The 11,537-nt window shown below is 36.2% G+C and overlaps 1 protein-coding gene and 1 pseudogene across 1 annotated transcript; one reads left to right on the top strand and one right to left on the bottom strand.

The window, feature by feature from the left end:
- Window positions 1-49: 49 nt before the first annotated feature.
- Window positions 50-3,417, top strand: LOC114736876 (serine/threonine-protein kinase 16-like; annotated as a pseudogene).
- Window positions 3,418-8,912: 5,495 nt separating this feature from the next.
- Window positions 8,913-9,793, bottom strand: LOC114736841 (B3 domain-containing protein At2g33720-like). The gene has a single exon (XM_028924726.1). The coding sequence runs from the start codon at window positions 9,606-9,608 to the stop codon at window positions 9,084-9,086; it is 525 nt and encodes a 174-aa protein (XP_028780559.1). The 5' UTR covers window positions 9,609-9,793; the 3' UTR covers window positions 8,913-9,083.
- Window positions 9,794-11,537: the final 1,744 nt, after the last annotated feature.

Here is an 11,537-nt window from a genome sequence, read left to right as displayed (position 1 = left end):
CCCCCCCCCCCCCCTGTTAACACTAGAAAGAAGACTTTGTATCTTACTATTTGCTGTGCATTTGTCTGTAGAGGATGGAACTTATGCTATGAAAAAGGTCCTCATTCAAAACAATGAACAGCTGAGTTGGTGAAGGAGGAGATCCGTGTTTCATCCCTCTTCAGCCATCCTAATTTGCTTCCACTTCTTGACCACGCAATCATTTCTGTTAAGGTAATAAGTAATCGCAGCCAACAATTACTTCTCTCCTTTATATGCCAAAGGTTAGCCTTCAAAATCTCGCAAGTAACAGAGCTGTTGATTTGGTTGAATTTCATGCTTTGGCCAGAGCCTGATCCTGAAGGTATGGATCCCCAATAAAATAAAATAAAAAGAAGCTTAAAATTGTCAGGCACTACATTTCTAGTTAGAATTATATGCAATGATGTTGATGATATGGATTGTATGCTACAATTCCCTATCAATGGAATCTGGAAAGTCATTATGCTATTGCAGTTTAACTAATGTCTATCCTCTCATGCATGTTATGGAAACACAGAGTACGTGGGGTCGTGGGTAATAAGAATGCACAAAATTACTTGTTTAATTCATTCTGCTTTGGGTTGATTTTACTTGTTTCTATGCTCGTGGTTTTATATTTATGTGGAAGAAGTGATTTTTGTTGGCAGCCAACCAAAGAAACATCTTGGAACCATGAAGCATACTTGCTATTTCCCGTTCATTTAGATGGAACATTGCTTGACATTGCCCAAACTATGAAAACCAAGAAAGAGTTCTTTTCCACGTCAGATGTGCTTCACATTTTTCAGCAGGTAAAACGAACCATCTTTTAATTATGTATTTGTCTTATATTTTCTTGCAGGAACCTTTTAACTTCAATTATATAAAGCAGCTCATAATTTTCAGCAGGTTGCAATTTGTTTACAGTCTGACCAGTTGGAGATGAATGGAGTGAATCATAATAAACATGAAGAGATTTTCACCAGAAATTGTAGCCGAGATAAAACTTTGTTAGAAATTTATAACATTCATTTTCTTTAAATGTGATTGTTCTGGTGGATTTTGTGAAATCTCAGTGCTTGTCATTTATTCTAAACTTGCTAATTGCTTAAATGTGCTAAAGGGCTTTAACCATGCAAAATGAACTCAACAGCTTGCTGCAGGACTCAAGCACATGCACAATATGGATCCTCCGCATGCACATAATGATGTCAAACCTGGTAATGTGGTAATAACACGCAGAAAAGGGCAACCACCTCTTGCCATACTCATGGATTTTGGTAGTACTCGACCTGCCAGACGGCAAATTCGCTCCCGATCAGAGGCACTACAGTTGCAGGTGCAAATTTTCAAGACTATATCAATAGCCTCTTCCACCCTTTCCTTCTTTATTTTTTATGAATATTATTCTGTGCATTGTTAGTTCCTCACAAATAAGCGAGACCCAAATATGAAACATGATGACACATGAAAATTACCAAACATTTTTGCAGCCACACAGTGAGCACAGAGCGAACTATTCTTTCGCCTTTTACTGGAAAAAAAAAGAAGAACCAAGCATTTAGGTTTCAATTTTTTGTATATTTGTCATACAAATCCTAATCTTTGAACTTCCCATTCAATGAGCATCTCCAAATAAGAAACAGGTCACATTATTCTATATTATAATTTCTAAGTGGTTTGCGTTATTTTCTTCCAATAAAAGAGAACAGTAAGCCGTTTATGAAGAAGTTTATTTGGACTGTTCAAAGTATTCTGGGGAAGTTTAGGAAAAATAATGTTATATTTCATCAGGATAGAAGTTTCTAGCATCTCATTGCAGAGAAATTTAAGGTAGGGTTGGTGTACCAAAAATAGGTTTATGAAGCTAATCAGGTATGAATTTAGTCCATGGTGCTTGCGCTGAGGCGAGATTCTAAGAAGGTACAGTGCCTCTCAGATTGTCTTTTGGAGCCTTATTGAAGGGGACGCCTTATCTTTGCACCTTACTGATGTGAAGTAATCAACTCCTTATTCTAAGTTCAGAACCTATAAAACATCAAAATAGCCTGACCCAACCTTTAATATGTCAGTTCTTCTTTCAAAATTTATGTGAAAAGAGAATCCATTGCTTAGCTAAGGCTTTTATTGTGGCAGTACTAATTCCTTAATTAAATTTGCCGCTTTGGTGAAGTTTTTCAAATATAGTGAAGCCGAGTGTTTTTCAAGTCATCTAGCTTGTATAATTTTCTGAACTGCTGAATTTTTATTTATTTATTTTGCATGAATTTATATGTTCCTTTTGTAGGAATGGGCAGCTGAACATTGCTCTGCTCCTTTCCGAGCTCCTGAGCTATGGGATTGCCCAAGCCATGCTGATATAGATGAGAGGAATGATGTTTGGTCACTAGGATGCACGCTGTATGCAATAATGTGAGGAGAATTTATCCTTTTTTTAGTATGTGGTTTATCTTAATTTTAATGTTGAGAACTTTTATTAGCAGTGCCTTTGTTGATGGTTCTAGTTTAAATCTAGGGGCCACAGCATGGCTAGTGTGTCTTTAGAAGAAAGAAAACAAAGTAGATCTGAATTCCATTGTTTGGTTCTCGAGCAGAACATGGAGAAGATGGGAATTAGGAGAAAAATTTTGTTGGTAGTTTTGAGACCCCGATCACATTCTGTCGTAATTATCAACCGTTTAAATTTAATAAAAAAATTTTTGTGGCGGACCTTTGTGTAACAAGACATCCTTTGCTCAAAATTGTAGTATCCTTGTTTGTGTTAAAAATAAAGTAGATTACAAAACTCAAGCATGTTTTTAATTGCAACTCGGTTTTATACATGGCTTTTTCTCAGCTCTGTTTTTATCGTGTAAGGTCAACCAACCATTCTCCCAAGAATAAGTGAAATTTCTGATTTTAAGTTTTGCTATTTTTGTTTTGTGCTTAATATCTGAGCCATCTCTGGTGAACTTGTTTATCCTCATCTGACTTGACATTTCAGGTACGGGGTATCTCCGTTTGAATATGCACTCGGAGAATCCGGAGGAAGCCTGCAACTGGCTATTATAAATGCTCAAATCAAATGGCCGGCTGGACCCAAGTCTCCATATCCTGATGCTCTTCATCAGTTTGTGACATGGATGCTTCAACCCCAGGCTGCTGTGCGGCCCCGAATAGACGATGTCGTTATCCATGTGGAAAAATTGATCGCCAAATTTTCTCATTGAGTTAATGTTGGAGGGAACAGAAAGCTGTTTCGAAGATTTTGTTCCCTTGGTCGATTTAAATTGATGAGCCCCTTTTTTCGGTGGTAGTATAGGCAGTTGAGCGTTGAATTCATCAGCACATTCTTTATCAGATGGCCAATATCCCTTCCTGTGTCTGATTAAAGCACATAAATGGCATTTGAATTTATCTATTGATGTTGCTTCATTATTTTTGTTCTCTTCTAGCCTTACCATTCACTCTACCCTTTTGCTGATATCTGGCGAGCATGCATTGGTGGTATCTCCTTATTCATTAATGCATGGCTTGATTTTCATTTGTTAATTATTTGAATCAAATATATGCCTTAAAATTTTTCTTGAGCCAGAATTTACATTAATAATTGATGCGGCTTTAGAACTGACTAACTCCCCAACCACAAGGATCTGACCTAGTACTCCTTCTAATTATTATATGACATTAATTAATAAGTATTTTGGTCTTTTTTATAACGAATTTGCTTTGTTTCGAGGAGCATTTGATATTTTTTGTCATATCTGCTCATATTTAATAAAGACAGTGAAAGAATCAAAATTGATATGATGTTGGAGTTTAGTATAGTTGATGAGGATATTATTAGAAATCACTTGAATCTTATGGTAAATTTATTATTTCAACTGTTTCTGAGGATATATGTAAATTGGTTAAAAATAACTTATGATAGGCGCCAGTGGTAGAAAGCGATAACTAGTAACCCTCAAAATTCAGAACCAACACATAATTTTCTTTTAAAAGAAATGAAAATTGCATAAACTACCAAACAACCTTATATATGTCAAAATCAATTATAAGCCAAAAACTGCGATTATCTTATAAGCTTCTATTGCATATTTTCTAGTTATACCTCCCAAAGAATTTATCCAAACACCCTCCTTTGATTTAATCAATTATGTTAATGAATCAATTTTATAACCTCTGGTTTACCCAAAGCTGATCCAAATAAAGACGAAGGATGTGGGGCTGCTTATGGAAAACAGGAATTAAACTGCCTACTCCGTGATTCAACACGGGGTTTAAATACCACAAGTTGACGTCGAAGTGAGAAGGATAGAACTAGAGCTGAAAATATGGGTTGGGACTCACGGGTCAGTCCGCCAAGGTGCAGGCTGCTCTAGCCTGCACCGCATAACCCGCGGGCTGTGGTGGGCTAGCCCACGCGTTGGCAAGTTGGCTCGCCTAACCCGCCACTTTTTTTTTTAAACTTTTTATATAAATAATATGTTATTATATTTGAAAATTTTTTTCTTTTATTTACATTTTAATTTTCATGTTACATAATACATATGTAAAAACAAAAATTTTTTTTAAAAAAATAAGCATACTATATTTATAGCAAAACTTTAATAACTACAATCAAATATAAGACAATATTTATTACGGAAATTTTTTTTTAGAAAACATGATAAATAAACTTTAAAAAAAATTAGATAAATGCACTTCTAATTTATTAAGAGATAGTGTTTTGTATCAAACATGGCATTTGTACAAAAAAAAAATTATAAAATTTATCATTTGATGAGTTGATGTTGAATGTTAATTATATTAAATATTTATAATGTATTATTTTATATTTGTATTGACTATTTTAAATGTGGTTAAACATCATTTATACTTGTGATTGCTTTTAAACTTTTAGATCACCAATTATTATTTTAAAAAATTAAATAAAAATAAGATTTGAAAATTGAGAATTAAAAAAAAAAAAAGATAGCGGGCTGTGGTGAGTTAGGGTTGGGATTTTTCCAACCCACCAAAATGCGGGTTACTGCAACCCGCACCGCATAACCCGCGGGTTGTAACTGACTGGCCCGTATTCCCAGTTGTAGATGGAACAAAATGGAGGAGGGAAGAAAAGCAATACAAAAGAATCGTGTGAATACACACGTAGCCTCTTTTTTTAACTTTTAAGTAAAGCAGAAATGTTTTTTCGTTTTGAACTTTCCGAGGGGGAATGTTCCGTTAGAATAATGAAAATCACCCACAAAAGAATAGGGGTAGAAAAGACACGACTTTGCATCTTCGTCCAGTTGCTTCACGAGGACCAAAATTAACCACATATTCTTCATCTTCCACGCACACGCACGCATACCTCCATCCATACGTGTCTCATCAGTTATTCCCATCCTTATTCATTCACCAACTGATCATTGCAAGTAGTCGAATTCCCCACTGCTTCATTAGTGTGTCATTTCAATTTCAAATAAATATCAATGAGGCAAGTGGGCGGTGTCAACTCTTCTAAGGTAGAAAGGAGTGAATTGAAAGAGAAGGGATGTGATGGGCCTACATCGTTGTGGGTTATTGCAAACTCCAAGAAAACTGTGAGTGTCAATGAATCAGATTGGAATGGACCGGGCCTATCAATCGCAACATTGCTGTATACAAGAAGGGGTCCACATCTATCACTCCCTTAACATCTATCACTCCCTTAAAGGTAAGGTCAAGAAACCACGAGGCCAACCGTTGTTTATATCATGTTATGTTTATTTTGGGAAGAAAACCAAAGGCAATCGGCCTTGTGGGAAGGTCGGAAGGAATAGCCTTCACCCCAATAGTAGTAAGTGTTAGGACTGCAGTGTGCAAGAAAACAAATTTAGATAATTAATAATTATAAAGAAGGAAAATAAGAGAAAATATACAGTAGAAGATGGCGTACAGTTTAACGTGAAAAAAAGGAAAAAAAAACCTACGGGAGCAGTGAGTGGGAATTTTCATTACAAAAAATGAAGTGTATAATAATACTACTTCTGGTTCTTTATATAAGACCTTGTTTGATTTTTATTTTGATCCTAAATATAAGACCCTAATCCATTTTGTCTCTCATATTTATATATTTTTTCCCAAGGTAATCTTTCTAACAATAGTAGTTCTAACTAATACACTTGATTAGTAAAGATATTTTAGGAAAGATAATACTTATTTATTACAAATAACTAACTTAACTTCTTTCCTTAATCTCCTCAAATTAGTCAATTAGTTCTTATAATTAGGACTGCAGGTAGTAGTTGTCTTATCTCTATGAGGATGGAGATACTACATAGAGAAAGAGAGCTTTTAAAAAAGCTAAAATATTAAATTGGCCAATAAATAGTATTTTATAAAGTGTCAATTATAAATAAGGTGGAGGTTGGTGGGTGGCGTTCTCTTCTGGCTCCCTTGTTTAGAGATGTATTGTGTGGGGAAGCACTGGCCTGTTGTAGAGTGAGTTGGATTCCTTGGGTGTGGCTATGACTATTAATATAATCCAAAGCATCTGTTTGTTGCATCTCATTGGCTTTGCCTCAGGTAGCCATTCTCCACTCAGAAAAAGCTCTCAATCCCTCCCAGATTCTCTTTTTGTTTGGGTCGAGATCCATTTCCGCATAGCTATAGGCCTCACGGAAAGCTCCTCACATCATGACTTTGGATTCTCTGGCTCTGGCTTGGCTGTCCTTGACATTTGTCCTCTCTTCACTTTAAGCATCTGTTTCTTCCATGCCATTGGGTATTTCAAAAAGGTCTCTCTATTGCCGATTCTCTCCCATTGTTGGTGACCTGTGTTTTCTCCGAGGCCACTCATATATCGATCCGAAGCCAAGGCAGTTCATCTTCCATTATTATTTCTGACCATGAACTACATTCTCAGCTAGGAATGCGTCAGGTGATCAAAAGGGTGCGCGTTCCAGGTCGTCAATTAATTATGTGCATACATCAAAAATGGGGGGAATAAAAACAATCAACCAGCACGGAGGAATCGAACGTTATTATTTGTCCATTAAACAGCGTCATGTAATGAACTCCGACCCATTTGTTCTTCATTATCTTATATCTTGCTTTGCCGGGTTCCGTACCCTCAACGTCATTAATATCATTTCAACCTTTTTAATTTGCTGCACGGTGTTATGCCTTGGGTGACACTCCAAACATGATTTGGGTGATAAGTCACCCAAACACCCACCCAATTTGCACAAACCATGGTTTTGGGCAAAAACCATGGTTTTGGCTTCAAAACCATGGTTTTGAAAAAAGCAAAAATTTTTTGCTTTTGGAGAAAAAAGAGAGAGTGTGAGAGCCTATAGAATATGTATCTTGTTATTTTTTTTATAAACATATTTAATCTTATATTTTATAAATATATATACATATTAATTATTTATTAATTATATTATCTTATGTATTATTAATTATGTTAATAAAAAATATATTATTAACAATTTTATTCCTTCAAATTAAAATATATCATAAAATCTATTTTTTTCTATAATTATCATATTAACTTTTGTCTTTTTTTTAGTAATTTGTATATATAAAAAGTACTTCTGATAACAACTATCCAAACACTCTCACTTCTCAAAATTACTTTTTCATAAAATCTATTCTTTCCAAAATCTATTCTTCCCATAATCTATTTTCCAGAATCACTTTTCCAAACCACGGTTTGGTTTCATCCAAACACACCTTTAACTACAGGTGAGACTTGTGCAGCATATAGATATTTACATTTACAGTTTGATCATGTACCTATATATTATACTACCTCTTGTCCTAATTATAAGAGTTAGTTAACTAATTTGAAGAAATTAAGGATATAAGTTAAGTTAGTTATTTTTAATAAATAGGTGTTGTCTTTCCTAAAATATCCTTGCTAATCAAGTGTATTGAATAAAACTATCATTGTTAGAAGGACTATCTTGAAAAAAATACATAAATATGAGAGACCAAGTGGATGGGGGCCTTATATTTAGGATCAAAATAAAAGTTAAACAAGGTCTTATATTAAGGAACGGAGAGGTAGTATTTTATATTAATACACTAATGATATTCATAACAGGAAGATATTTACGCCAAATATTATGTCAAATTTTCCAGCTACATAGAGTCATCTGTCTTATTTTTTTCATATAGATTTAAAATTTAATGATAATATTTTTAAAATGGGAAATTTAGCTATATTTGATATAGGAGTATAATGAACTCCAGATGTCATTGGTGATATTAATCATGCAAGCTATGTACGAGATCACATGCAATAGAAGACCGTTTGGGTTCCTATGTACTTAAGAGAAGCCTGAGAAAGTTTTCATAAGCAGCAGAACACCTTCAAACCGAGCTAGGGGTTCAAAGACACCAGCCACACTCAATGTTAAAGTTACACACATAATATAAAGATCGAATTTCAGTCTTTAATTAATCACTACTCATTTCCTAGGATGCCGATTATCACAACGGGAGATCGGCGTCTCGTTTTCTTTCTTCTTTACCTTCTTTTCCTTTTTTGTTTTTGGTATATAAGATGCTTAGTTTTCTTCCCGCCCCTGTAATTGCGCACCTTTTCCGGCTCTAGTTGTGACAAACTGATTAATCAACGTACTGAAATGCTAACTCATCCCGTCAAGTTAGTTTTCAGATTGTTCTCTCGCAGCAATTAAGACGCCAAAAACAATGCATGTGAAATTTGAGAGTATAAAACTAACATATTTTGCCTAGTAAGGAGCTTTAATTGAATCCCATCAGGGAGTTGCAAGCATCTGAAGCTCTCTTAATCAAAGTAATATGCGGAGTTAGTATAATTTTCTATACACGTACGTACATCAATATATATGAACGCATAACAGTCTCGATCGGCGGTTGTGTAATTGTTACCTTTACACGAATGAAGTGTGGAAGAAGGACGCTCCCATCAAATCTACCAACAAAAGCATCATCAGTGGATGTGTGAATATACTGGAAAAATAGGATCACATACATAGAGATAGTAATGCGGCGAAGTAGGAATTTCTGAAAGATCAATCGCTACAAACAGAAATACTATCTATAATATATGTCTACGGATATATATGTCATTCTGGTAGATTTAACTAAGAGCCATTAGCGCGCTTAAGAACACAGAAGTTGAAGAGGGAGGTATATGGGTCCCAGTAGAAGCCAATCTCATCGCCTTTCTTCAATTCCCTCCGCCTCACGAAATCCTGACTCCACTTGCCGATCAGAACATAGCTCTTTGAAGACGACCACCGCTTCAGCAGCAGCTGGTGCATGGATTTGGTGTCCGTGTCCCAAACCCTAACCTGCGTTCCTTCTTCGCTCTCTGCGGCTCTTGCGCCTTCACCTCCCAGCATAGGCAGAATGTGCCTCTTCACCATGTCCGCCGCCAGCAGCAGCCTGCTCAGGATTCCCAGATCGCTCTCCGTCAGCGTCTTCTTTATCTTCCATGGGTCCTCGTACAGCTTCAGAGCTGTCGACACTGATGATCCTTTCTTGCTGCTCTCTTGACTTCCTTCCTTCTTCAACCTTCTCCTTCCCGTTCTCGACTCCTCGGAGCCGGTGCTGTGTTTCCTCTTATTCATCAGATACTCGTAAACATCCTGTGATGAGTCGTTCATGGCGGAGCACAAGTAGAGGATGAAGGAAGGGCTGATTAACAAGCTAAGTACGTACTTATTAGTTTGTCTCTGACAGATTCAATTGCACGTGCGGTGGATTGTAAAATTAAGGGAAGTAATGTTGCTGCTAAAGCCGATGGATGGATCGCAGAGTCGGATGGGACTAGGATTTTTGTGAGAGACTTGTGAATTGTGAAGAGTGAGGCTTCATTCTGTGTGTTCATTCGGGGTATATAAAGGCAAGACTTTCTGACTTGTCTCTTACTATATATGTTCTTGTTTTCACCCGTGTTTAATGGAACAAGAATATCTAACCTCAAGAATAATAAACCAAGCCCATATTTGTCTGCACAACGTGGATAGTACATCTAAAATTCTCTTCAAGTATTTCTTTTCAATATAAGTATTGATTAATTTTATGCCCAGTTCAAATACATGTACATAATTTGCATAAATTAAAGTATATAATATATATTTAGTGGGCCACTTATAATAATTAAAGAGTTATGATTATATAACTATAAAAAGCATATCCTCTTTGATTTTTGTCCCTGAAATTAGATGATCCCCTTTGGAGAGACGTTCCTGCTTGTGCATCAGAGGGATCTAATTCAGTAACACACATTTTTATAAGAATAAAGGGAGGAAGATATATAAAATACATGTTTTATGCGCTTAAGTTATTTCGCATCTGGATGAGGGTTTGGAATTCCATAACACAATATTAAAATGAAACAATTGCTAATGGACTATACTTATTAGTGTATCATATTGAACGGGGCGGCTTTCAAGGGGCCGGGTTTTCAGTCTTCGTGATCAGAAGATCCTTCCCGAATCTGACGTTGTTGGAGCCGGCTGCTCAAAGCAGGGAAGATTTTCTCTAAGGATGTGGGCAGCTTGAGGGATATCCAGCTGGACTGACAGCATTTCTATTCTTACGGAATTATACATAACAGAAACCGAGGATACATGTATGCATATAAAGATGAGAGAAACAAGTGTTGATGATCATTTCTACCCTTGAAAATTAAACGACTCTGACCAGAGGCCCCCATCGCATTAATTAATTGCTTCATTATCAAAGTACTGCGTTTGAGTTCTACTTCTGTGACGACCTGCGATTTATGATATATTGGTATTTGTTCTTGGTTTCTGCAGTTTTCTTCCATACGATCCGGATGATAGCTAGCTAGCTTCTCGTTCATCTGCATACATTGTGCTAGTTTCGGAGTGGAATGGCCCCAAATTAAGAGCCGGAGAAACAAACGCATAACAGAAAGAAAGGGATAATTGTTGATATTACTAGTTGTTTCTCCGAGGTTGTTGGTGAAGAAGATGACGGGTTACGCGGGCATGACGAGGATGTTGAGATTTTGTCCCAAGAAAGAAGGAGGTTGGTTGGGGTTGGGGAGTAATAAAACAGGAAAAGAAAGGGAGGATTAGTTGAGTTAACATCTCTACCATTTTTTTTTGTTGCTCAAAGTATCCTTCCATCCAAAAAGTAAGAGACTAAGGTTTCATAATACTATCAGGCGCCGTAATGGGAACCTCTCCCAATAGTATTTTTTCTATACATACTACCTCAGGAATCAAACCTTGGACATAATGTTTAAGGTACCCAAGTACCTTTCATTTGAACTAACACTTTAACATCTCTGCCATGAATTGGAAAAACAAATGCTTTCGAATCACTGGACTGAGGAAAGCTATCATATCCAAAGCAAAACCTTTTCCGCCCACGATAGTGACGCAAGTGACACACCTGGAATTCTTTTGTTCCTTTCTCTTTCTCGTCTTTCTTTTATATCTTTTTTCTCTTACTTTGTCAACACTTTTTGGCGGTGCTTTGGTTTAGCTGAGTTTGAATGGGTCCTCAGAGATGATAACTGTTTAAGAGTATTAAGAAAATTAATTAAGTTAATAATTCAT

This window comes from Neltuma alba, unplaced genomic scaffold (assembly GCF_004799145.2).
Source record: "Neltuma alba isolate B1F8T4 unplaced genomic scaffold, ASM479914v2 tig00002747_pilon, whole genome shotgun sequence".
Classification (NCBI taxonomy): Eukaryota; Viridiplantae; Streptophyta; class Magnoliopsida; order Fabales; family Fabaceae; genus Neltuma; species Neltuma alba.
This window is presented reverse-complemented; position numbering and strand designations above follow the sequence as displayed.